We start from the raw sequence: 27,838 nt of genomic DNA, 5'->3' as shown, positions 1-27,838 counted from the left end.
CGCGCATGCACCCTAGCCCCAGGCATGACCTACGTACAGTTACGTTGGTTCGTGCAGCCAAGCCACCTTGCCGCAGTAAAAATGCGGCGGGTGGTCGGCAACTGGTTAAGGATTCTATAACAAGTACCAGGCCACTTAGGTGGGTATGAAAACTTTCCATTGACTGCCCCAGGGATTCCACACGGCTGGAAGAGTGTGAAACAATTTCTAGGCTATCAGTGCTCAATGGGGTTGACCCTGGGATTAAGCACAACTGGGTTGAGCTGAAGCATTAACAGGTCATCTAGGTGGATTTGAAATGTTACCAGTTAACTATGACTGCACTAGGGATTTCACACAGCTGGGTATAACTAAGACAACTCCAAAAAAAAGTGCTGTGAGAGATTATGGCTCTCCTTTCCATTCAGAGTAGCAATGGCTCTTCTAGGAGGTCGCAATCTGTCAAATATGTAACAGCTCCATCTAGTGTGTACAAACTGTAATGTCACAGAAATTGTAATCCATGTATTTTCCATTTTACTGTAAAGAAAGGGAACCATAAAACTGAGCATAACTAAATATTCTGCACACGTAATGAAACCATTCGTCAAATCATACCTGACAGAGAATTTGACAGACTGGTTGAAACAAGATGGGGATGACAGCAGATCTGCCTTAATCGGACAAGCACTGCAAGAACATCAGCATAATGTGTCAGGACCGTTCCTTCATTAAAGTACCTGAAAGACATTGCATATTTACAGTAAGACTAAGTACACAAGTATTTTCTTATCCCAACAGCATGTTATACAGCTTTAAGCACCCATTTACACCTGAGCATTTTTCTGCTTGTTTTCCTACGCCTGACTATGCAGAATCCCATTCTAATTGTGCCTGTTCAATCTTGTACACTCAGTTGCCCTATGTTCAAAAAAATACATGAGCTTTTTTGATCCTGTAGACTTCAATAGGAACACCTCTAAAAGCATGATACGTGTATGTTCCTGTTCTCTTTACCCACTTGACCTCCGGAAGATATAACCCCCCTCATGACCAGGCCATTTTTTGGGATACGACACTGCGTTACTTTAACTGGGAATTGCGCGATCATGCAAGGCTGTACCTAAATAAAATTTATATAATGCTTTTCCCACAAATAGAAATTTCTTTTGGTGGTATTTGGTCACCTCTGCATTTTTTTTTTTTGCACTATAAACAAAAAAATACCAACAATTTTGAAAAAAAACATTTTTTTTTTTTTTTTTTTTACTTTCTGCTGTAAAACCTATTCAATAAAAAAAAAAAAAATAAATAAAAATCGATTTTCTTCATAAATTTAGGCCAATATGTAGTCTGCTACTTTTTTTGGTGAAAAAAAAAAAATCACAATAGGCGTATATTGATTGGTTTAAATAAAAGTTAAAGCGTCTACAAACTACTACTAATACAAAAATTTAATATTTTTATTTATTTATTTTACTAGTAATGGCGGAAATTAGCAACTTGTATTGGGACTGCTATATTGTAACGTACATTTTTTCTGACACTTTTTGTAACCAGTGACACTAATACAGTGAGTGATCAGTGCTAAAAATAAATGCACTGTCACTGTACTAATGGCACTGGCTTGGAAAGGTTAACATCAGGGGCAATCAAAGGTTTAACTGTGTGCCTAGCCAGTGTTTATGTGAACTGCGTGAGATGCTTTTACTAGGGGAAAAAGTGAAACACCCCCAATCTATAACTGCCCATTTCAGCAAGGTGCACATGGAAGGGCAATGCACTTTACAAAGAAGCAAAAGATTTCCTAGCACTCTTACCGAACAGTCTGCAAAACAACGGAATCAGTCCTGTCTAACAGTTTACCCTAAAAACAGAGGGTTTTGTTTGCACACATTTGCAAAAATATGTGTAAGGCACAGTGTCTCTGCCAAGGGACCTCTGTATATACTGTGGTCCTAACTCTAAATTTCCAGAGTCTCCATAGTAGGAGCACATACAGTATAAGAATGAATGGATTATAAGAATGAATGGATTAAGGGCAGGTGTGCCTGGAGGGATACCTCCTTAAAAGGCACAGGGAGGCACGTGATGCCCAGCAAGAGTACAATAGCAGCGAAGGCATCCCATGCTTCCCTTCACGCAATGCAACCACCCAAATCTATAACTGGCCTCTGCAGCAAGATGCACATGGAAGGGCAATGCACGTCACAAAACTAACGAAAGATTTCCCATCACACTTATCGACCAGTCTGCAAAACAACCAAATTGGCCCTCTCTAACAGTTAAACGTTAAAAACAGACAGTTATACCTACGTTCATTTCAAGTGATTGGACACTGACAAAGGCTTTGCTAAATCCACCCCTTGGGGCTTGTTTACACTTGCTTCATATGGCATTGAAAACACTTTAAAAGCACTCTGAATACCAAACAAAGCACCAATCACTAAATAAAATGGTTACCTTACATTCCTGTTTACACTGCTGTGTTTGCTTGGCTTTAAATATTATACTCCATGTCTCTTTCTTGGTGCTTTAAAGCATCTCCAAAGCCTCCATAGAAGTCAATTACAATGCTTGCTTATAGCACCTGACGCTTTTGAGAGGCTTTTATTCAGCATTAGCTTTGCTTTGTTTTAGAGGTATTGTAGGTATGAAATATCCCAGGAAGCACTGAAAACCCAAAAAGTGAACTGAAAATAGGTCATCTGCAGTCACTTTCAGTTCACGTGTATATATTCTTGAAGTGTGCTGGTGCAGATATCATTACTGGTGTGCAGCGTAAAGCAGCAGGAAAGTGAGTAGGGTACGGACTGGAGCAGAGCAGCTGACAGCACATGTGGTATGCAACATGGGAACGCTAGAACAAGAGCATGTGCCAAGCTTCCAAAAAGCATCAATGAAGCATCAAAAACACATCAAAAAGGCATCTTAAAGCAGTAGGCTCTCTAATTTGTGTTAAAGTCAGAGAAAGTGTAAATGAGCCCGCCCACTCTGGGAGGCCCGTTTTGTTAGCAAGTAATAAAGAGAACACAGAGAAGAGAGGGGAGGGACCTGTGTCTTTTATTGTACTTCAAGATACAGAATTTACCTGTATGTTAAAATTCCTCTTATTTTTATAGTGCAGGACAGGACAGGACAGAGGAATGAATTCATGGACCATGGGACATCCCCACACTAAACAGCTGCAACGGCCCCACAGAGGGAAAAGAAGAAGGCCAAAGGGCCCCAAAACAACTGTAAACAGAAGCAATAGCGGATTCTAAACAGCCTCAGAGCAAGCAGTTTGGGAAAACATGAAAGAATTTAGGCGGTATCTCCGCTCAACGGCTTTAGGCTTTCTAAGGTAATGCTTTTCAAATACAGCTGTCAGGATAGCCACAAAAAGTCGCAGTACAAACTCTTACCTGCTAATAATAACCTTTCCTTCATTCTGCATCGATTCATATATATTTCTTTCTTCAGGTGAAAGTTTGATGTGCTGGACATAAACTTTACGTTCTGGCAATTGCAGCACTGGCTTTCCTTTAACTTTTGTTGTTTTTGTCCTCCTCAGGGTGATATTTTTAATAAGTGCTTGTAATCGGCTATAAAAAAAAATTCTTGTCTTAGTTGTCATATATACAGATGTAATAATGACTTGAAATATTAAATGTGTATAATGTATAAAGTTTAAGGAAAAGTTCACCTTTGGGAACATGTTACATGTTCCTAATGCTTTAGCTGCTGCCCGATATCCCCCCTCCCCCTACCTGTGGCAGCAGTACCGGAAGAAGTTTCCTTACTAGCCCACATGGCCGCGTAATTCATTGACACAGCTGCTTTTTTTTTCTCCTAAAAATTAGATTTTTCCTACAGCTTACCTGTAAACTCCTTTTCTTGGAGTACATCACGGGACATAGAGCAGCCATAATAGCTACTATCTGGGTAATAAGCCACCTATAGGTGAATGGACACTGGCAACTAAAAAGACAGGAAGTCCCCTCTATATAACCCCTCCTATACAGGAAGTACTTCAGTTTTGTAACAAGCAATAAACTTTCCAGACAAGAGGGGAGGGACCTATGTGCCCCGTGATGTACTCCAAGAAAAGGATTTTACAGGTAAGCTGTAGACATTTTTGCCTTACCGTAAAATCCATTTCTCTGATGTTCATTGATGGAGGCAGCTCCTGATATTCATAACCATTGGGTTATACTGCCCCTTGCAGGAGTAGGACACTAGGCAGAAAATAATTCTGGTTACACCAATTGGCAGTCCCAGGGGGGTATACTCCCTCTCTCTGCTATATCCACTCAGTTTTTTTTACAAGCAGTGTCAGAAGAATTATAACTCCACAGAGGTGTGGGTGCTTTGTGCATCAATGAACATCAGAGAAATGTTTTTTATGGTAAGTCAAAAAACTGAATTTTTGTAAAATCTTACCTGTAAAATTCCTTTCTCTGAGTCCTCCGACAGTCGCCGCCTCTTCATATTCGTCACATATGGGGTATTAGACTTTGCTCCGAAGGAGTAGCTAGGCAACAGAATATGTTAACAATAAAGCTTTAACATATCCCACCCTCAAGGGGTGGTCCCCTCAGTCAATACCCTCCTACTTCCTGCAACCATATCTCAGTTTTAGTGGAATAGCAGTAGAGTATACATTCAAACCCCAAAAGAGGGGCGGGGGCGGCGACTGTCGGAGGACTCAGAGAAAGGAATTTTACAGGTAAGATTTTACAAAAATTCCGTTTTCTCTTACGTCCTCCGACAGTCGCCGCCTCTTCATATTCGTCACATATGGGGACGTCCCAAAGCAGTGCAAACATGAGGGGTGGGAAACGCATCCGCGCCGAAAGGCAACGCAGTCTCCACATCAAAGAAAGGAACCTTACCAAAGGAAGGAAACCAGCTGGGCAACAGCAAAAATAAGTGCTCAACAGGAGCAACAACCCAGGAAAAGACAAAAAAACCAGGGGATACAAAAAACTATCCCAACAGCCAGGAGTCCCCAACAAGGGACCCTATGGAACAGCCGCACTAAGAACCTTGCGGCCAAAGGATGCATCCGCCGATGCCTGAACATCTACTTTGTAGAATTTTGTGAAAGTGTGCACGGTCGACCAAGTCGCCGCCTTACACACCTGGGCTACAGAAGCCCCATGACGGCAGGCCCAAGACGTACTCAGAGATCTAGTAGAGTGCGCCTTCACAGGTACAGGGGGAACCTTCCCCTGCAAAGCATAGGCCTGTTCAATGGTCTGCCTGATCCATTTGGCGATGGTAGAGGCCGAAGCCGCCATGCCCTTCCGAGGACCCTCCGGAAGAACAAACAAGGAGTCCGTCCTACGAAAAGACTCAGTCGATTTAAGGTAAACCCTTATCGCCCGAACAACATCCAGAGAGTGCAATCTCACCTCCTTTGGATGTTTAGGCTTCGTGCACAACGAAGGCAAAACAATATCCTCGTTAAGATGGAATTCCGAAACTCGTTTCGGCAGAAAAGAAGGATTAGGTCGCAAGACCACCTTATCCAAATGAACAACCAGGTACGGAGACTTGCAGGACAAAGCCGCCAGTTCCGACACTCTGCGAGCCGAAGTGATCGCCACCAAAAAGGCGACCTTTTTGGACAACATAGACAACGAGATCTCCCTGATCTGTTCAAAAGGAGCACGTTGTAACACAGATAGAACGAGATTCAAGTCCCAAGGGGGCAAAGGATCCCTCCTAGGAGGAACCAGATGCCGCACACCCTGAATAAAAGTGCCAACCAAGGAGTTGGAAGCCACGGGACGTTGAAACAGAACGGCCAGCGCAGACACCTGACCCTTTATCGTAGCCAGCGCCAAACGCTGATCGACACCCGTCTGAAGGAAAGACAGCACACGGGAAACCGAGTACGTGCGGGGTGAAAACCCCCTGGACTCACACCAGGCAAAATAGGCCTTCCAAGTACGGTAATAAACCTTCCCCGAGGAAGACTTCCTCGCGTTGATCAAAGTATGAACGACCTCTGGAGAGAGACCCTTCTCCTTCAGGACCTCGGTCTCAACAGCCAGGCCGTCAAAGCCAGCGACTGTAAAGCAGGATGGTAAATCGGTCCTTGAGACAGTGGATCGTCTCGAAGAGGCAGACACCAAGGGGCGTCGACCGCCAGATTCACGAGGTCTGCGTACCAGGACCGGCGAGGCCAGTCCGGTGCCACAAGAATCACCGTGCTGCGTTCCGAGTGTAACCTGCGAAGGAACCTGGACAGCAACTGAATCGGTGGAAACGCGTACATCAGCCTGTACTGATGCCACGGGGCCACTAACGCGTCCGACGCGTCTGCCCGAGGGTCGCGCGTCCTTGCCACGAACCTCTTCACCTTGTAGTTGAGGCGAGAAGCGAACAGGTCCACATCTGGAAGACCCCACTTCGCGCACAACATCTGGAAGACAGCCGGGTGGAGAGACCATTCCCCCTGATCCAGGGTCTGGCGACTCAGATAGTCCGCCTGCCAGTTCTCCACTCCCGGAATGTGAACCGCCGTTATCGCCGGGACATAAGTCTCGGCCCAAGACAGAATGTCGGCCACTTCTCGAGCCGCTCGGGCACTCCTGGTGCCCCCTTGGTGGTTGATGTAGGCCACCGCCGTGGCATTGTCCGTCTGCACCCGAACCGGGCAGCCCTGCAGCCGGTCCGTCCAGCGATGAAGACAGAGCCTTATCGCACGCAATTCCAGAATGTTGATCGGGAGGGAAGACTCCCCCTCCGACCAGGTCCCCTGGGCGGACAGAACGCCCAGAACACCACCCCAGCCCGACAGGCTGGCATCCGTGGTGATTATCGTCCACGAGATCGGACGAAACGACTTGCCCCCGGACACCAACGGGGACTGGAGCCACCACAGAAGGTTTTCCCTGGTGCGATGACTCAACGAGATCTGAAGATCCAGAGATTGAGGTCGCCCGTCCCACTTGGACAGGATCTCCGCTTGGAGACCCCGCGTGTGAAACTGCGCGAAAGGAATCGCCTCGAAGGCCGAGACCATCAATCCCAGACATCTCATACACGTCCGCAGAGACGAGTGTGGAACGTCCCTGAGGGACCTGACTTCCTCCTGAAGAGTCCTGAGTTTGTCTTCCGGCAGGAAGACCTTCGCCTGCACCGAGTCCAGTATCATTCCCAGATAGGGGAGACGAACCGACGGACTCAGTGTCGACTTTGGAACATTTATCGTCCAACCAAACTCCTGCAGAGTTTGCATTGTGACAGACAGGTCCTTCTCCAGACCCTGTCTGGTCGCAGACCGAACCAGAATGTCGTCCAGATACCCCAGGACAGAAATGCCCTGGGCCCTCAATAATGCCAGAACCGGTGCAAGCACCTTGGTGAAGACCCGCGGAGCCGAGGCGAGACCAAAGGGCAACGCCACGAACTGGTAGTGATCCTCCGCAATGGCAAATCGAAGGTATCTCTGATGACCCTCGAATATGGGGATGTGAAGGTACGCATCCTTCAAATCGATGGAGGCCATGAATTCCCCCGGAACCAGGGCAGCCACCACCGAGCGCAGGGATTCCATGCGGAACTTGCGAACCCGCACAGAGCGGTTCAGAGCCTTCAAGTCCAGAATCGGACGAACCTTGCCCTCCTTCCTGGGCACGGTGAACAGATTGGAATAAAACCCCCGAAATCTGTCCCGATGAGGCACCGGAACCACCACTCCCTGAGCCCTCAGGTCCCGCACCGCCAGGTGCAGATCCCGCAGTCGCTCTGGAGACAGTTGAAGATTTGAGGGAAAAAATCTGCTCTCCGGCCGAGAGAGAAACTCGATCTTGTAACCAGATCGAACGATTTCCAGAACCCATCTGTCCCGCACACGGGCCAACCAGGGCTGAAGAAAACCGAGCAAGCGTCCCCCCACCCCAAAACTGGGTGAGGGCGCCCCTTCAGGCCGAACTGTTATGGGCAGCAGGTCCGGATTGGCCGGACTTCTGTTTCCCAGACCAGGGCTTCTTCTGAGAGCCTTGGCCTTTGAACGGTTTGCCCTTGTAGTGCGGCCGAAAGGCACGAAAGGACCCCTGAGGGGGCCGAAAATTTGCATGCTTCTTCCCAGAAGCCCCCTTAGCCTTGGGGAAATGGGGCAAGAGAGTGCTCTTACCCCCGGTGATCCCCTTAATCAACACATCCAGGGACTCCCCAAAAAGGCGAGACCCATCATAAGGTAGATTGGCTAAGGTCTTACGTGAAGATTGGTCCACCGACCAACATTTCAACCAAACCAGGCGGCGAGACAACACCGCCACGCTGTGCACACGTGCAGCCAACGGAATCAGGTCCAGGTCCGCATCACACAGATACATGACACCCTGGTGGATCTGATCCACCATATCCAGGGTCGCCGCCGAGGCCGAATCGGCCACTAGGACGCGCCTAAGCATCTGCGTCCAACTTGCGATCGCCTGGGCCGCCATGAGAGAAGCAAACAGAGCCTTAAGCATAGAGCCCGTAACAGAATAAGTATGACGGGCAAGGGACTCCAGTCTCCTATCCGTGGCATCACGGAAAACAGGGGAACCCTCTGCAGGAATCGCAGTGGCTTTGTTCAAAACCGCAATTGCATGATCCACTGGCGGAGGCACACACCACCGTTCATCAGTGGCAGGCGAGAAAGGATAACGCAGCTTGAATTTACTTGGTACCGCAAAAGGCTTGCGCAGATCGCGCCATTGATCCTTAACAGCGCGCTGAAAATCAGCATTGCAGGGAAAAACCTGCGGCGTCCTGCGTTTTCTCTGCGTCCCATAAGCCGCCAAAGCAGCGGGGGGGACACACTTCGTCCTGCAAACGTAGCGTCTGCTTAATGGAAGCAATCAACTCATCCATGATTGCAAGCTCTTCAGGCGAGCCAGGGGGAGAATTATCAACCCCCTCAACTTCAGCCTCTACCTCAGACCCCACTAGATCAAGAGAGGAGCGGGACCCCGATAGGGGGGTCCCTGCCAGAACAGCCCCATCACCTTCACCCTCAGAATCAGAGGACAGAGCAACTCTGGGCCGTTTAGTAGATTGAGCAGCCACCAGCATTTGCACCTGGGCAGCAAGGCCAGCCACAATAGTGGCTAAATCCCCCCCTGGGGGGGAAACAGCGGTCCCCTGGCTTTCCACCAATACTGTGGGAAACTTGCCCTCCTGAGAATCCATTGCCCCTGTAATGCCAGACAACCAAGGGTTAACTGCCCCCTTTTAGCAAGCGCGGCAAGCGCAGCCCACCGCACCACACTCAGGCACAATGAGACCCCCACAGGGAATATACAAACTGAGTACAGGCAATGGATAACAAGAACAGAAGGATAAAACCTGAGGAGACCCCGCTGCTGCTGCTGCCTCGATCGGTGTTCCAGGAGAGAGGAAGTGATGCTGTCAGGGTGCTCTATGTAAGCCTATGGAGGCTACAAGAAAATGGCCGCCGTGCATGTAAACCATGCGGCCGGAGCGGGCGCCGGTAAAATGGCGTCGTTTGGCGCCGAAAACGCCGCTCCACAGTGCATAAAAAACACACACATTACATCCCAATATAAGGATACATGTTAGATCGCCGCAGCGATCGCTGTATATGCCCAAACATGCCAAGAAAAAACATGCCCCACAGCACACAGCACCTCACACTGCCCAGCCTGACACACACAGTGTCATACAGCTCCCCCCCCCCCTTGCAGCCCACAGCATGCAGCCGAGAGATAGGGAGACAAGCAGTGTGATTAAAGGCAGGTTACACAGTCCCAGACTGAGACCCCCCCAGACAGACAGGTCCCCACATAAATACACTTACCTCACATGGCGTGGGGAACCCGCACAGTCGAACAAGCCGCTGCACATGAGGCAGGGAGAGTCGCAATTCAAGACGCACATAATGGAGGTTAAGAAACCGCACAGCGTCCGGTGAGGTAGCCACCTCACCAATCATCCCTGCACCGAACAGGGATGGGTCGTTCACTGTGCCAGGAGCGTTACCTGGCTGAACGCTCGATGGCAAACTGGGAAGCCACTGACCCACGACCTGCGACCAGGGGAATCAGCCCGAGACCCAGTCCGCATGATCCTCTTCGTCCGAAGAACTAACTAATGCTGACAAAAATAACAGCTAAGTAAAGGTAGAGAGAAAACTCAAACAAAATATTAAAAAGAAGAAAGAGTCTGGGACAAAAAGTCCCAGCACAGAGAGAGCCAGCCACTCCTGACAAGCTAGACATTAAAACTGAGATATGGTTGCAGGAAGTAGGAGGGTATTGACTGAGGGGACCACCCCTTGAGGGTGGGATATGTTAAAGCTTTATTGTTAACATATTCTGTTGCCTAGCTACTCCTTCGGAGCAAAGTCTAATACCCCATATGTGACGAATATGAAGAGGCGGCGACTGTCGGAGGACGTAAGAGAAATCCCATTTTCGCTTTCGTTCATTGACGGACAAAGCTCTTGATATTCATAACCATTGGGACTTCCCAAAGCAGTGTTAAACATGAGGGGTGGGAACAACAAAAAAATTCCCAAGGCTAAACAGCTAAATGACCAGATGGCCGCCTTGCAAACCTGCGTCACCGACGCCTGATGACGGAAAGCCCAGGAGGCACTAAGCGCCTTAGTATAGTGCGCCTTGACAGGGAAAGGAGGAACCTGACCCCTGATGGAATAGACCTGAACGACCGCCTGTCTGATCCACCTGGAAACGGTCGCAGAGGAAGCAGACGACTCTTTACAAGGCACATCCGCAAGCACAAATAGTGAGTCTGACTTCCTGAAAGACTCCCTAGCTGCCAGGTACACCCTAATTGCCCGGACCACATCCAAGGCATGCAAGGCAATTTCCTTTGGAAGTTTAGGCCTGAGACACAGGGAAGGCAACACAATGTCTTCATTAAAATGAAGATCAGTGACAACTTTTGGAAGGAACGACGTACAGGGGCAAAGAACCAACTTATTCCTGAGAAGCACCAGGTAAGGTGAACGACAGCATAAATGCCGCCAGTTCCGATAGCCACTAAAAAGGCCACCATCTGGGACAGTGTGAGTAGAGCAATCTCCTGAAAATTTTCAAGGAGAGGCTTCTGTAGAGCTGAAAGCACCAAATTAAGATCCCAAGGTGGCAATTGAGCCCGCACTGGAGGAACCAAATGTCGGACACCCTGAAGAAAGTTACGCACCAGGGAGTGTGTGGCCAAAGGTCATTGGAAGAAGACTGCCAAAGCAGACACCTGGTCCTTGATGGTACTCAAGGAAAATTTCTGTTCAACCCCTCATTGAAGGAAGGTCAAGATCCGAGCCACCGAGAAGGAGCGAGGAAGAACCTCAAGAGACACACATCACGCAATGTACATCTTCCACGTACGAAGGTAGATCTTCCTAGAGATAGATTTCCTGACTTTCAACAGTGTAGGAATCACAGACTCAGATAAACTCCTATCCTTCAGCACTTGGCGTTCAACAGCCAAGCTGTCAAAGCCAGCGACTGTAAAGCAGGATGGAAGATCGGTCCTTGGGACAGTAGATCCTCCCTAAGAGTAAGCCCCCAAGGAAGGTCGGTGATCAGCCGCACCAGATCGGCGTACCAAGCCTGGTGAGGCCAGTTCAGAGCCACTAAGATGACTGGAATCCCTTGATCCTGCGTAGAAGTCTTGGCAGAAGCTTGATAGGAGGGAAGGCGTAAATCAGTCGATACTGACCCCACAGGGCCAACCAGCATGTCTGTGGCATCCACCAGAGGATCCCTTGACAGAGCCACAAACCTCTGCACCTTTCTGTTGAGCCGAGACGCCAACAGATCCAGCTCGGGGATGCCCCACCGGAAACACAGCTGATAAAACATCTCCAGATGAAGGGACCACTTCCAGTGGTCAAATGCCTGCCGACTGAGGTAATCCTCCTGCCAATTTTCCACCCTGGGAATGTGTACGATGGAGAGGGTTGGAACGAACCATTCTGCCCACCTTAGTATGCCAGCTACCTCCAGAACCGCCAGGACACTTCTTGTGCCCCCTTGGTGATTGAAATAAGCCACAGCCATGGCATTGTCCGATTGAATGTGCACTGGACAACCCTGAAGATGATCCATCCAATGATCCAGACACAGTCTCGGAGTTCCAAGGCATTGATCGGGAGCCTGGACACTTAAAGCGTCCAGATCCCCTGAGCAGAATGCTTGCTGAGGACGCCTAATCCAGCCGGACCACTATCCAATACAAGGGGAGGAAGGAATTTCCCTGCTGAAGCACCAGAGAACAAAGCCACCATATTAGGGACTCCTTCGTGCCCGACTCAGCCAGATCTAATTGTCCAGAGACTGCGGAGCCTTGTCCCATTTGGTCAGAAATTACCTTTGCAGGGACCTCGTATGGAACTATGCAAACGGAGCCACCTCGAAGGTAGACACCATCAGGCCCAGCATCCGCATGCAAGTCCAGAGGGATAACCATTTGTTGGACAGCAGGAGGCGAATTGCAGCCTGAAAATTGTGGGGTTTGTCCAGAGGAAGGAGCATTCTGGCTAAGCTGAATCCAGAGTTAGGCCCAGATAGTCCAGCTTTGTGGAAGGAACCAGAGCAGACTTCTGAAAATTCTAAATCCAGCAAAATGCCCGCAGAGTCCGTATTGTGATTTCCAGGTTCTCCACCAGAGCAATGGGAGACTCTGCTCACAGAAGGAGATCGTCCAAGTAGCTCAGTACCGCGATTTCCCATTGACATAGCAAAGCTAGCACTGGGGCTAACACTTTTTTGAAGACCCGAGGAGCAGATGCGAGACCAAAGGTTAACGCCACAAACTGATAATGCTCCTCAGTCACAGCAAAGTGGAGGAAGTGTTGGTGCCTGGCACATATTGGGATGTAGATGGATAAGGGTAAGGAAAATGGCGCTGCCAAAATGGAATGGGTAATAGGTAGTAAAACTACAGAGCAGATGAACTCTAGTAAGTATAATCCAAGAAGGTGGTAGTATAAATGTATAAATAATACATTTTTAACCACGTGTAAAATAATTATAAAAATGTACACCACAACGATAAATAATACAAATCGAAAAAAAATGCAACTAGAAAAATCACTCTAAATTGCATAAATATGATCAATATAAAAAATTATGAATACAAGTGCTTAGTGACATTGCCTGATTAAAGAAATCCCAATAAAGTGAGTAAAGTTATTGGGATTTATTTGATCAGGCGATGTCACTAAGCACTTTATATTCATAATTCCACTTTTTAAGAAGGGACTACTCATAGGGTTAAAGCGCTTAGGAACCCCAAGGGGGCGCTTTGGTCGTCCCTACTCTTTAGCGACAATTCTGTCAAAAAAGGAAGGGAAAGGAAATTCCTTGGCCGCTTTGGAAGGCTTGTGAGTGCCAAAGGGCACCTGTGTCTCAGTCACAGATTCAGCTGCGTCCTCCATCTTCAGGGTCTCACACACAGATACAATCAGTGCATCCATCAGCACCTTTTCGTGCGCGGGTGCAGACGTGGGGGAATCATCCTCCCTATCAGAGGATTCCAGGCACATGGTTGCAGACCCAGCAGGGTGACCAACGTCCGTGGCGGCCAAATCAGATTCAGGATCTGATGAGACAGATAACGCAGGGAAGGCGGGGGACTCTTTTTGCTAACCCGTCGCCCGCAAGCCACCTCCACCCGGGACACAAGGAACTCTAGGTTCCCAGTCAGTGCATGGATGGATGGTTTGGACCCAGAGGGCCACACAGCCTCAGAGAGGGGATCAGATGGGGAAATGTGCTCCGAAGACTCCATGAGTCACCAGGGGGGGACCCTACAAAAAGCGTAAAACACTGCAAAGGGAGAACCCCCACTGTGCTAGCAGCACCACCATCAAGCGATCCTCAGCGCAGAGGCAGAGAGCCCCACCAGACTCACCACCCCACAGAAACAGGCACCTGCAGCCACCAGGATATTCTGCACTACATCTGCGGCGATCAGGAAGTAAAATGAACCAGGAGTTAGCACCAGGGGATGAGGAGGGGCTCCCACCACCAAAGTCGTTGCCTACAGGGCTCCACTGTCATGGCCACAGCTATTTTCAATGGCAAACCACAAGAAAATGGCCACCAGACTACACAAACATGGCCGCTGTGTATAGAAAACACACAGGCTACAACAAAATGGTGGCACCACAAGGCTTACAGGGACCCAGGAGAGAGACCAGGCCTCAAAAACAGATCCCGACAGGACCCACCAGGTACAACCCCCCAAGGAGGGGGCCTAGGTCCACCCCAAAAACCTTCAGGGGGATAGTGGAGACAGCTACTTACCATACCAGAAACTAGGCAGGGACCGCTCCAGACAGAAACCCTCTCCATCGAAATGGGGGGGAGGGACAGTCGGCTAGAAGGAACGCTGCAACTTGGGCCAAAACCCGGTCGTATGCAACCTCACAAAGCGTTTAACTCGCAGGCCCGCCCCCCTCCAGTGGGGCTATGTCGCAGCCGACCTAGCTTGGAGCTGAAGTCTGTGCACGCTCCCTGGTCAGATTGGGGTGACCACTGGATCTAGATTATCCAGCCCATTGCCCAGTCCGGCAGTTGATTGTAGATCTCACAGGAAAAAATCCAGGAGAAAAAAAATTTTGATCTAAAAACATTTTTTTGCAAGGACCAAAGATCCCAGCAAGGAAATAGGTCCTTACTCCTGACTAGGCAGAAAAAACTAGTGGATATAGCAGAAAATGAGTGGCTATAGCAGAAAGAGGGAGTATACCCTCTGGGACTGCCTATGGGTGTAGCCAGAATTATTTTCTGCCTTGTGTCCTACTCCTGTAGGGGGCAGTATAACCCAATGGGTATGAATATAAGGAGCTGTGTCCATCAATGAATGAAAGAGACATCCAATTTTCTTTATCGTACATCACAAGACACAGAGCAGCCATAATAATTACTATCTTGGACGTCCCAAAGCACTGCACTTGAGAGGAGGGGGACACTGAATATGAAAACCGCCATCAGACTGAAAAGATCTACATAGCTGCCTGCATGCAGAATCCTTTGTGGCCTTTCAAATCTGAGCCATAGAAGCTTGATGGCGAACTGCCCATGAAGCACCTACTCTTCTGGTAGTGTATGCCTTTACCCAAAAAGGTTAATCCTTACCCTTTAAACCAGGAGTTACCAAACTGTGGGTCGGGACCCACTGGTGGGTCGCGAGCTGCGTTTGAGTGGGTCGCGCTGAGCCGGAAATCACTTAGAGCGGGCCCGCTTAAATTGTGCTGTGCGAACCCGTGCAAATTACAGAGAGCCAGAGCAGTTAAATTGCGATGTATTCAGGACCCCGCCCACGCAGTTTACAGAGACTGGTCTGCATTTCATGTGAGGGGGATACTTGCATCAGTGAGTACGTATGTGGGCTATTATGTAGGATATGTTCATGGGGTGCAGAGCCAGCTCCTCGGTCCTGCTGGCAGGAGCGGTGGTGGCTAGACTGGCGGCGGGAGACGGCAGCCTCGGTGTCATAGGAGGACCAGGTGGCCCGGCGGTGTCACGAGTTCATGGCAGCTTCTATTTTTAATTTAACATCCCCCTCCCTTTAAAATATGCATTATTTTTATTATTTGCATTTATATAGCGCCAACAAATTCTGTAGCGCTTTACAATATTCAATTACAAGCAAGTGGGTCACGAAAAATAAGTGTATTCAGAAGTGGGTATGGCCCAGAAAAGTTTGGGAAGCCCTGCTTTAAACCATACGCCTGGGTAATAACCTGACGAATCCACTGAGAAATCGTAGACCTAAATGCTGCCTGCCCTTTCCTGGGTCCTTCTGGCAGCACAAACAAAAAATCAGTCTTCCAAATCTGAGCTGACATCTTCAAATAGACCTTAAATGCATGCACTACTGTAGAGAGAATGTAGCAACTTTTCCTTTGCTGTTTGAAGATCTGGAAAGAAGGAAGGCAGTGTAATGTCTTCAGATGAAAAGTGGACACCACCTTGGCCAAAAACCCTGGGTGTGGACGTAGAATCACCCTATCTTGAAGCAAGATCAAAATGTTTTCTTACGTTTATCACTGTACAGACTGCAGGACCAGATATACCCAGCTCCCTCAAAATCCTGGCTTCAATAGCCAAAACTGTCAAATTTCACAATTGTAAAGCAGGGTGGAATATTGAACCCTGAGAGAGCAGGTCTGGATGTAGTGGGAGGACCCATGGCCTTCCCACCGACAACTTTAGAATTTGCGCGTATCATATCCATTTCACTTATATTTTGTTTAATTGTTTTTGGTCTACTGGTGTTGGTATTGGAGTGTGTCATTTAGCTTAAAATACTTACTTACACCATTATTCGTCTGGGTCCTGATTCCGTCGTGCAGCCAACTGATCTGATCACCCTTGCTGGATGCCTGCATGTGGTATGCTTGACATAGGGCTTTGAGATCCAGAATAGGTCTCAGATCTCCGTTTGGTTTGGGGACTACAAAAAGGTTTGAGTGGAAGCCCCTGATTTTCTCGTCTACCTCTAAAAAAAGGATTTTTTTTTTTTTTTTTTTTTTAGAGGATTTGCAGGTATGTTTGACCTTACAAACTGAGGATAAGAAAACACCCGGAATTCTAGTTCAGGACTCTGGGTTGTTTCCACAGTCTAGCAGGGGTACACCTTGTGAGACCGTGGAAACAACCCAGCTGTCCTGAATCACTTCCACCCAGGCATCCGAGAACTGTAGTACCCTTCCCCCCCACCCGACTGAATGGGGAGCGTCCCTTCATAAGGTAGATTTAGAGCTAGGCTTAGTAGGCCTCTGAGACCCAGGGTTTCTTCTGCCCTTGCCCTGGAGGTTTGGCTCTAAATCCAGACCGCTGAGGCCATTGAAACTGCCTGGGATTAGAAGTACTGGGAACTAGAGGGCTAGACACCTTAAAGGAAGGATGTTTACTTCTCCTCTTAACTGGTAGAAGCGCACTCAGCATACACTATCTGCTCTAAAAGCAGATGGAAGGGAAAAGCCAGAGAGTTGCGTGGAGGGCAAAAGGAGCCTAATGAAGAAAAAGACTTCAGAAATCTCTAGAGGTAATTTAAATCCAAACCGGACCATTTCAATCTCTGGGATTGAGAGGCAGAGAATGACTCCTCAGACCCTGACTCCCCAGAAGTGGAATCTTCAGCTTGACCTTCTACTAGGTCATTTACAGCTACTTCTTCACATCCTCTGCGCATTCCTGAACGGGGGGAGCTTAGGTGAGGGGGATCTTTCGCGTTTCCTCCCTCCTTGTGATACTGAAGCAATCATTCCAGCATCTTTTCCCTCAAGGACGACTAAAGCTGACCTCGAAGACCATGGCGAAAAATGGCATTAGCATTGCGAAACGCGTTGACGTCACCAACATCCGAGACTCCACTCATGGCATCCCCAGCAAGGTGGCGAGCTAATGCGGAGAGATGGATAAGCTGTTGACCAGATACCGATCCCCCAGGAGAAACAGCTGATGTATATACAGGATTTGGAGCATTAACAAGGAATGCGAAAGCAGGACTCTGAACGCATACCATCCAAAGTACCGCAGCAGCTATCGTGGCAGTGATCGGTGGTTTGTCGGTTTCATATAGGGGGGTAAAGTACTATGCTAACAAATCCTTGACTGTAATGTGTGTAACCCCTAAGCCATACATGATTTGAACATATGCCACCAGGTATACCTTAAATCCAAGGTACAATGAAGACCCTGCACACCAGTGGCACCATTCCCTTAAGCACGGCTTTCAACAGCACTAGGGAATAGGTAGCATCATATACACCTGTGGACATCAGCAGCACTTGTGAGAATGCATTACCGCCATACAGTATGGGGCTATACCAATTTAATACCCACCAGATCCACACAGACGTTTATTTGTCACAGCATCATTGAGGTGTATAGGAGCAGACGAACCTTTCTCTTTTGAGTCTCTACTCCAGAGAGTTTGTTCATGATGGACTGCCGATCCACATAGTAAATTGATTATACAGCATCCAGGGAATTCCTAAATACACCTATGTTACTTTATGTATAGACATAGGCTCATCCACTGGACTTTGCAGTCACTATAGGGTCATTCACCTTCACCTTTAGATAACAGCACCAGCTGGTTCGATAGTACTCCTATAGACATCCCTGACACAGAAAGGGACACATCACACAGTCACAGTGGGCTTTTGAATCAAGAAAGGATTGTCAGTTCATGGCAGTTGGTTACACATAGGACTTTGTTTATTTAACACATGGACTTTTTTCTTTTTTTTTGTAAAGCACTGAACCAAAATTTGTTTATCATATACTTCTCTCCTGTCCTTGAAAATATAATTGGCTGAATTCTAGAAATGCTGGATTAATCACTTTAGCCCAGGAAGATTTTACCCCCTTCCTGACCAGGCCCTATTTTGCGATTCGGCACTGCGTTACTTTAACGGACAATTGCGCGGTGTGCGGCGCTGTACCCAAACGTCCTTTTTTCCCCACAAATAGAGCTTTATTTTGGTGGTATTTGATAACCTGTGCGATTTATATATATGGAAATGGATGCTGTGCCGCTATACCAAAAGAAATAGCAAATGCATATATGATTTAATATTTACCATTAATAAACTTTAAAGTATGATGGATTACCTTGGGGTGCCTGCTATACAACCTATTACATTGCTTTCTTCCAACTTCTGACAGGTTCACTTTAAGAATGTACAGCCTGCAGAATCTCAGGATTAGGCGTTCCCAACACAAAGGTTACTGTCAAGCAGAGGACTTTACACCATATAAAGTGCTTGGCAGCTGTACTCAACTAATGCCAGTATAAAGCGCTGTGTAAATAGGCTGTGTGCCTGTATGAATATCTATGCTATTTTTCAGGTTTGATTAAAAATACACATTTAAGTTAATAATGAAATGTAAAATAACAAAGAAAAGTGCAGCGCTAAAATTAAAAAGGGACACCCCTAACAACGTCATCGCTGACAAAACGCATAGGGAGGAGGCTAGACGTGTGACGTCATCGCGCCCCCGGACGCGGTGGCCATCTATTAGGTTAGAAACAATCGGTTTCCAGGAGACAATTGCGATTTTAAACGTGTTAAATGTGAGCTGAACTACTTGAATAGATGGAATTATTTTTGAACGTACTACCCATGAGGTGTCCCTCTTTGTATTTATGAGCCACACAAGCCTTTGGAGAAGTTTGAAGAGGATATAGTGTCATATGCTAGGGATCCTTGGGGAACAAATGGTGCCTGTGTCCCAACTGCTAAGGATATTATGTTTTTTGACCTTCGGTGCAGGAGGTCCACATCTTGGGGTAAGAGGAAGTGTGTTTGGTGATGGTGGTGGTTTTCCTTGGACTTCTTCTTAATCAGCCCTCACACTTGCTTCTTTGATTTTATTTGATCTCCTTAGATCTATTGGACTTTTAATTTTAGCGCTGTACTTTTCTTTGTGACTGTTTATTTTTATGCTGTTATTCCTGCATATATGTGTCAGCAGCTTGACTTTAGTGATCACATGTTATATGTACATTTCACGTTATCCCAGTGCACCTTTTTGATATTTTATAATAATGAAATGTATGCTAAATGTGGTAAACTGTTATGACTTGATAGGTCAAAAGCCACTTCAAGGTAACAAAAAATAGAATACATGCATTATCATACCGTAATCCTCCCTCATCTCCCATGCTGACTGGCCTTTGGATTGTGCGGTGCCACCACTCCCTGTCTGTGAAGGGTTTCAGTTTTAAGAAAGAAAGAATTGACCACAAATCCTTCAAGGAGTTTTGAATAGGGGTACCTATGTTGCCAAACAAAATATTTCAATTAGGAATAAGAAACTAACAATACCAGTAACTGTCCTTGTCAAAGAACAAAGGCTTCCATTCCTGGCTTCATAAAAATGCCAATTGCCTCGCTGCTAATTTTACCCTTTGGATGTTGAGTCCCTAACCTAGGAATGTATACAAATCAGTAAAGTCAGAATTCCTGATTTACATAATTGTTGTGGCTAATTCACTCAAACCATTAATGGCAGAGGAAAGCAAGATAGCAAAGTAAATAGGACTTACAGGATGAGAAGTCAGCACTGGCAGTCTCCATGTTTTTCTTGAGTATGGTTCGGTTTAAAATGTTCTTTTTTTTTTTTCTTATTTTGCAAAAGTTTTACCTTTTATGTAAATTAACATAGTAAATCGCTAATTTTCAAAAACAGTATTTGTTATTTATATATGCTGCCTCACTTACATTAAATTATACATTCTGTTATACAACTGAGGGTCGTGGCAATGCTTTACCTATCAGAAAATTTCCAGCAGGTAAAGTTTTCAGCATTTTGCCAATTAAAGTCTCTTTACATACTCTGGCATGGTAAATGTTAAATAGCATTCAGAGGCATAAAAAAAAGTTATCTAAATATAAAAGATTACAGGACTTATAACCTTTGACAAAACACGCAGGTCATACCTGTTAGCACCCATCGTCTCTCTGAATCAAGATTGTGAACAGCTTTTGTTTGCTGGGCATTTGGATTTCTGATTGTGTGCCCTTCATCCAACACAACTCTTAGCCACCTTATTTTATGCAGTGGACTGTCATTCTGAAAGATAAAATTAATGATTGATACCGGTTAAGCACCAAACAAAACTTTTTTTAAAAAAAAGCCCAGCTACGCTTAATTCCCTTTCACATAGCACAGATTCCTTTCCAATCAACAGGGGATCGGCTCACAGATCCCCTGTGATCAGAGCAGAGTGGGCTTTGCTCTATGGGTGGTCAGGAATAAACAGACTCCACTGTCCATTTACACTTGACCTGAATGGAAGAAGGATGGATCCTCTTCTGTTTTTTTAACAGACCTGACAGGAGGACCTTATCAGAACAGCTGTGTGAAAGAAGCCTTGTACCAAACCTCAGTAACAAGTTTTTAGCCACACATCTCCAGTATAAACAAAACAAGGACACCTAAAGGCTCTTCCCCAAGGCGGTACCTAAAGGGCCTTCATCACTGGTGCTTCTAGGTGCTCAGGCAGAAATCTGCAGATACCTCTACATGTCTATTTCATTTACTACCAGTTTAGGCAGTGAGATGTTTTGCAAATGAATTGCCACACTTTTTTTTTTTTTACTTTGAGATTTTTATTCATTTAAACATGTAAGCTCACAGCCAGTCATTTAGTCCTTCACTCATTTTAAACAAAACACAGCAAAAAGTAAACATTTTATTAATAAATAAGCATTATATATTACTAGTTTGGTCCAACACTACATTTAGGCAACCCCTTTATATGTTGCAGATTAAAATCTTTAGCCAGAGCTCTGCAATGAGTGTTTGGGAAACACTGCCTTGATATACATTATTTCCTCACTGAAACCAAAAAAAAAAGAATCACTTAATCCAAACTTTAGTATAAAATGACAATAACATTTAACACTAAAGGATTGATGCTTCCTAAAATAGGATTTTTGTACTCACTGAAAAATAATTTTCTTGGAGTCCATTGAGGCACAGTCATTCACTATATATAGTATATCTCTAATACTACCAGAATGCCCCATTTTTCGACAAGCAGTATAAAGAACTTGATCATAAACACAGGAGTGGAATCTGTGTGCCCCAAGAAAAGGATTTTACAGTAAGTACAAAAGTAATGTTTTCTTCTTCATCCATTCAGTCCCTGTTCACACTAAGGCGACCTGTGAGGCGACCTGGTCGCCTCACAGGTCGCCTTCCATAGGGAAGCTGCGGACCCGTTCTAATAGGAGCGACACAAGTCACTCCGACTTAGAAAAAGGGTCCGGAGCTTCTTTGGGGCGACCCGGAGCGACCGACATAGACTTCAATGTTATGAAGTCTGTGCCGGCCGCTCCGAGGTCGCGGCGCGCTGCTCGCACCACGACCTCGGAGGTCGCCCTCCCCCCAAGTCGGATCGCCCCAGTGTGAACGGGGCCTGAGGGACACAGGAAGTCAATTACCCTTGGGATGTTTAAAAGCAGTCCAACTGAGGGGTGGGCAACACAGCAAACAAATACAAACACATCCAGGAAAAAAACAAAAGATAACTGGGCACTGTCTGCAGCTCAAAGAGCCGTAACAAAGAAGAGGCCTCAGTATGAACAAAGGAGTAGTGTGGCAGCATTGCAAACCTGGGAAACAGTTGCTTGATACCGAAAAACCCAAGGAGCAATAGCAGATCTACTAGTCTGGACAGGAAAGGATGGAGTCCAATTTCTAAGACCATAAGCTTGGATAATGATCCATCTAAACCATGTAGAGATGGTGGAAAGAAGGTGGTGCAATCCTCATTAGGACCATCCGAGATGACAAGAAAGAAATCAGCCTTTTCTGAAAGAAGAAGAAGCAGATAGACTCTTAAAGCCTGATCCACATCCAGACAATGAAGGGAAATTTCTCTTTGGTGAACTGAAGCCAGACAGAGGGATGTGAGAACGATGTTCTGCTTGACCTGAAAGGCAGGAACTACCTTTGGCAAGAAGGAAGTTCTATTCTAGGCTTTAGCACCATCTTGTCCCTATGCAGGACCGAAAGGGTTCCTTGCAGGATAAGGCTGCTATTTCAGACACTTGCCTCTCACTAAGGTGATGGCTACAAAGAATACAACCTTGTGGGTGAAAGTAGAGAGAAGAATACCTCTAATGGGTTCAAATATTGGTTTCTGAAGCACAGAGAGAATAAGATTTTTATTTTACAGGCGGAGAAAGTAGGAAGATACATGGTAGACTAGACTACAGTTTGTACAAAGGTCCTAATCAAGGAATGAGTAACAAAGAGCAGAAACCAGACCTGTGATAGTGTCATAGAGTTGAGTAAAGAAAAATAAAGGCAATGCGGTGCTACTCCAAACCAATAAAGTGACCATAAAGTATTAGTGCAAAACACCCTATACAAAATTATTACATAAAAGGTGGGCAAAAAAAAACCTCAAAAATAGTATACGTGTGAATACAATGTGTAAAAAACACAACGCAAAAACCCTATGTTAAAGTCACATGACGAAACATGTCAGGACAGAGCCAATTACATCATCCTCGATTCAGGAAGTGTATGCCGATGTTTTATGCTTCTTAAGGGGCCAGAGTCCACTTGTACATGCTTTTATCTGTGTGCACCATTTTGTGCACACTTAAAGGGTTACAAAACCCAGAACCTGCATTCACAATATCTGGTCTCCCACTATACACAGAACATGAAAATGTAATTATTTTAGTAAATAGAAACTGATAAATATATTTTTTCATCAGCTGTATATAGCAGTTAGAGCAGTGTTGTGACTTGTATCAGTGTGTGCTGAAAGATTGTAGGAGGAGTTTTAATTTCTCCCATGATTTTCCTATCAGGCTCCAAGACCCCTCACCCTCTGTCTGAACAGTGCTGACTGGCCCTGAACTGATCACATGCACCCTCCCAGGAAAAAAAAAAAAACACTAGCAATACATACCAAACTTTGCAGCCTGACTCCATAATATTAGGTTTTTTTTTGGAGTCTGGAAGGTGGAGATGATCAGAGCAGACAGGATCAAACAGCCTTTTTGCACATTGCAGATGATTAACCCCTTAGGTTCCACACTAAGGGGTATAACAAGCATTTGTTAACGCATATACAGGCTGATTTTACTGTTGTGGGTTCAGTAGTATGTAATCATTCACCAAGGGGTGGCATCTTTATTGTTAACATAGTGTTCCATATTTCAATATGCCCGCATCCACAGACCACAGCACCTGCCACAACAACACATTTGTGGGGAAGAGACCCTTGTCCTCTCAACATTGGAATAAGCTGCTTTGTGAATGCAGGTGTTTGGAAGCTGGCAATGGGTTATAGGGGGGATGAAGATGACAGGTGGTAGGGTGTTAGCAAGGTGGCAGTGGGGTGCTATGTGTATTGAGGATGACAGGGGGTAGTGTGTTGGGAAGGTTGCAATGGGGTGCCAGGTGGGAGGAGGATGAGGATGACAGGGGGTAGTGTGTTAGCAAGGTGGCAGTGGGGTGCCAGGTGGGATTAGGGTGACAGGGGAGAGAGAAAGAGAAAAAGAGGAAAGGCACAGAAAGGTAAAGAAGGATCACAAGTGTGAAAAAAAAGAAATCAAAACACATTTTGGTATGATCTGTAATATTTTTATGAATTTAGAAATGGGGAACTAAATTTATTTTTAAAAATTTAGAAATATTAATTACCTCTATATGCATGTCTGCGGGCTGTAACTGATGCTGTTGAGAGGTAAAATAAAAAAAAAAAAACACTGCAAAAACATGTGTTATCTTGTTTATGGGAATCACTGCCTCTTGAAATCCACTACAGCCTGTGTCCTTATACTTTTATGGGAGGCGGATCATCCATGAATCAAGATGTGACATGCCACCCACTGTGTTCTTTTTAAGTTGCTGGGCATTGAGGAAGAAGGAGGGACTGGGCTGTCATTTAGGGTCTGTATACACACCCACATGTGTGATGTCAGTACCATGTGAACTGACCCAACTCAGCTAAAAAAGGAAATGTTCTCTCCAGCAATAGAAACCAAACTGAGCATGTGTATCCAGACTAATCTCACTGTGTCTTATCTGGACTTGTCTAGAGTGGATTGCAGAAGGGGGAGGATCTGTGCATACAGGATGAAAGAGCCTTTTTACACAATGCAGAGGATTAATCACTTAAGTTACACAGTGAGTATAAAACGCATCTGTATATACAGACAGATTTTACTGTTGTGGGTTTAGTAACACTTTAAACATGAGGGTATTTTAAGAAGCTTTTGATAAATCTTATGCATGTTTTTATGGTTGCTTTGTGCCACGATCGTTCCTTTGAGCACATGTACCTAACCTTTAAGAAGAGGATTTATATACACCAGTTGACCTGCCGAGCCTGGTCCTATTGAAGTATCCAGTGGAGGAATATCAGGATATGAATTGGTCTAAACTCAAAAAGGCGATGCGCATTAGACCTATACTTATCAGGTCTAATCTTTGAGGTGAGCTGCCATCCTTATTGGTGAAGGCTTCATGTGGCTTCCAGTCACTGCATGCGTTTTAAAGGAGAAGTGCAATCAAGCACACACCTGATATATGTGAACTGTTGCACAGACTTACAGGATATATGTATGGACATTTACTATACTTATTTTGAGTTTTGTTTACCACCAGAAGGGTGTCACTAATATGGTTATACAATTTTTGCAATATCAAGCCATACAAACATATGCATATGTGTGTATTTAGGAGGAGGTTTTCCTTCATAATACTGTAATACTTGTATGCATGTGGTTTGCACTTTTCATTGCATTTTATGGTTGATTTCAATATTTTACAGGAGGATGACACCATTATTGTTATATTGCATTTTTTGTGTACACTGCTGTTTTTGCTATACATTCACGGTGTATATCGCTATAGTATCCATAGAGGGTGATAACGTTAATGCACAGATCACATACACTGGTTTGCAGCGTATTGAACCCCTAGGGGGTCTATAAAATGTTTTAAATATTTGGTCGCACTGGGCAGTTTTTGTGTTTTACACATTATATTCACACGGATACTATTTTTGGGTTTTGTTTGCCCACTTTATGTAATCATTTTGTATAGGGTGTTTTGCCCTAAATCTTTATGGTTACTTTATTGGTTCGGAGTAGCGCTGCATTGCCTTTATTTTTGTTAATTCATTTGATGTGGGGGACACAGGTTTATGCTGGCAGCTACCTATTGGATATCACACTAGGGAGGTCTGCACAGTGGTTGTATAGTTATATTGTTTATAAAGAGCTGAGTTAAGTTGGTCCAGACCCAGCTGTGGCAAGGAGAGAATTCACCTCACAGAAAATCTGCTAGGGTGGAAACCCTGAGACACCAAGTGAAGTATGCCTTCCATGTTCGATCAAAGTCCTCACGAGCAGTGGACTTCCTTGCTTTTAACAAAGAGGGATCACAGAAATGTCCCCATCTCCAAGGACCTGGGCATCAACTGTAATATTGTTAAAGCCAGCAATCATGAATCAGGATGGCAAATCAGTCCTTTCCCCAAGGAAGATGGTTCCGTGTAGGAAAAGCATAATCATGGAGTACTGATCCATTGGATTCACCCAAGCATCCTTTGCTTCTGCTAGAGGATCCATTACTTAGAAACAAACCTGTCTAGCTTGACACAAGTTTTGAATTTCTTACCAGGTGTAGAGACCACTCTGCCAGGTCCAGACATTGGCAGCTAATGAAGCATGCTGGTTTGTGGTCTATGCCTGAGTTTAAAATGGCAAAGAAGCCTGGAACATTAAAGTTCTGCTCAAGACAGGATTTGCTTTACCTGTTCGACGTACACACTGTAGTTTAAAGCTACAAGCATTAATTTTTAAATGCTCTATCAAGGGATCAACTCCCACAGTGATCCGTTCCCTCAAATTGACCTAGCAAGTCCAAGACAGCTTGCAGGGAAGGGCAACTGGGACAAAAATCAAATTTTTTTCATTATACATCTCAGCAGACGAAGATCCACTAAATAAAACTTCATCAACCGAAGACCAGGGAGCAGCCTTAAAAACTTAAGCTACCAAAGTCTAAATAGTTCAGGAAGCTCCAACACTCTAGTACAATGAGCCATCCTCAAAAACTGTGGAATTTTGCCCTTTAGACTGTAAGCTTGAAAAATAAGCTGATGGATCCCCCAAGAAATTGTAGATTTGGAAGCTGCATGACCCTTTCTTGGGCCATCAGGAATCACAAAGAGGGAATTAGACTGATGAATTGCAGAAGTCAACGTCGGGTAACACCTGATAGCCTGAACCACAATCAAGGTGTGAAAAGCCTTGTTCCCGGCGTCTTAGGCCTAGGACAGGAAGATGGCAATACAATCTCTTGGGTGAGATAGAATGAAGACCAACTAAAATAAAAAGAAAGGTTGAGGCTTTCAAACCACCTTGTTCCAGTGGAGCACCATGAAAGGTTTATTGTAGGTAAGAGTATATAATTGCAAAACTCTCAAAAGTAAAGTAATGACAACCCAAAAAGAATCTTGTGTGTCAGGACTGAAGGGATATCCCAAATGGGTTCAAAGAAGATTTCTGCAATAGAGAAAGTACCAAGCTGAGGTCCCATGGAGTCAACAGAGTGTTAACCAGTGGAACCATACCTGTGACACCTTGCACAAAAGCATGCACACAGGAATGAGAAACAATTAGCGTTTAAATAATGACTGCCAAAGCCGAAATTTGACCCCTTATCATACCCAAAGCCAAGCCCCAGATCAACTCCAGACTGGAAAAAGGCCAGGATGTGGCCCAAAACATACTTGCAAGAATGTAAGGCTAGGGCATTTCACCCAATAAAAAATGAATTCTGTGGAAAAAAACAAAAAAAACATACACAGTAGTAGAATAAAACTTGGATAGTTGGTGAGATATGATGAGATTGCAGTGCATGTTTGGTTGAGTTTATTTTTCCCCTCAGAGATTGTATTACTTAACCAAAGCTAAAATATTGTGTATATGTAAGGTTTAGACCTTAAAGAGGGGGGTGCACGCACCAAAAGCTTGTCCTGAAAATTTGGATGTTAGTGCAAATAAGAAAGCATCACATACAGTACCCAATTATTTTGTGGCAAGTGCACTAATATGGCTACAATCACATCAAGCAAGTTCTGTAGAAAATCTTCTGTGAAGTTGCCTTTCTAGCGTTTAGCAGACTAAGAATGACCAAATCAGAGACTCCCTTCTCTCCATGTCATTAAAGTCATCAACTGGAAAGAAGGGTGAAAGATCAGAAAGGAGGCTGGGTAGACGCAGAAGGAACCAAAGGTCGGCTGACAACACATTCACAATGTACACAAAGGAGTACTACGTTCTTCCGTACCAGGCTGGGCAATCCGAATCACTAGATTTTCT

The 27,838-nt window shown here is 45.5% G+C and overlaps 1 protein-coding gene across 1 annotated transcript in view; it reads right to left on the bottom strand.

Moving 5' to 3' along the window:
- The window catches only part of HLTF (helicase like transcription factor), a 173,926-nt gene that overhangs the window by 57,808 nt on the left and 88,280 nt on the right, over positions 1-27,838 (bottom strand). Inside the window, exons 16-19 of the mRNA XM_082251177.1 lie at positions 20,417-20,549; positions 19,616-19,751; positions 3,387-3,566; positions 598-719 (exon numbers count right to left, since the gene is read on the bottom strand). Coding sequence (XP_082107303.1) covers positions 598-719; positions 3,387-3,566; positions 19,616-19,751; positions 20,417-20,549 — 571 coding nt within the window. The remainder of the gene's footprint in view (positions 1-597; positions 720-3,386; positions 3,567-19,615; positions 19,752-20,416; positions 20,550-27,838) is intronic.

The sequence above is a fragment of the Pelophylax lessonae genome (genome assembly GCF_965119305.1).
Source record: "Pelophylax lessonae genome assembly, chromosome: 3".
Lineage (NCBI taxonomy): Eukaryota > Metazoa > Chordata > Amphibia > Anura > Ranidae > Pelophylax > Pelophylax lessonae.
Note: the sequence above shows the minus strand (reverse complement) of the source record. Positions and strands in the feature narration are given on the sequence as shown.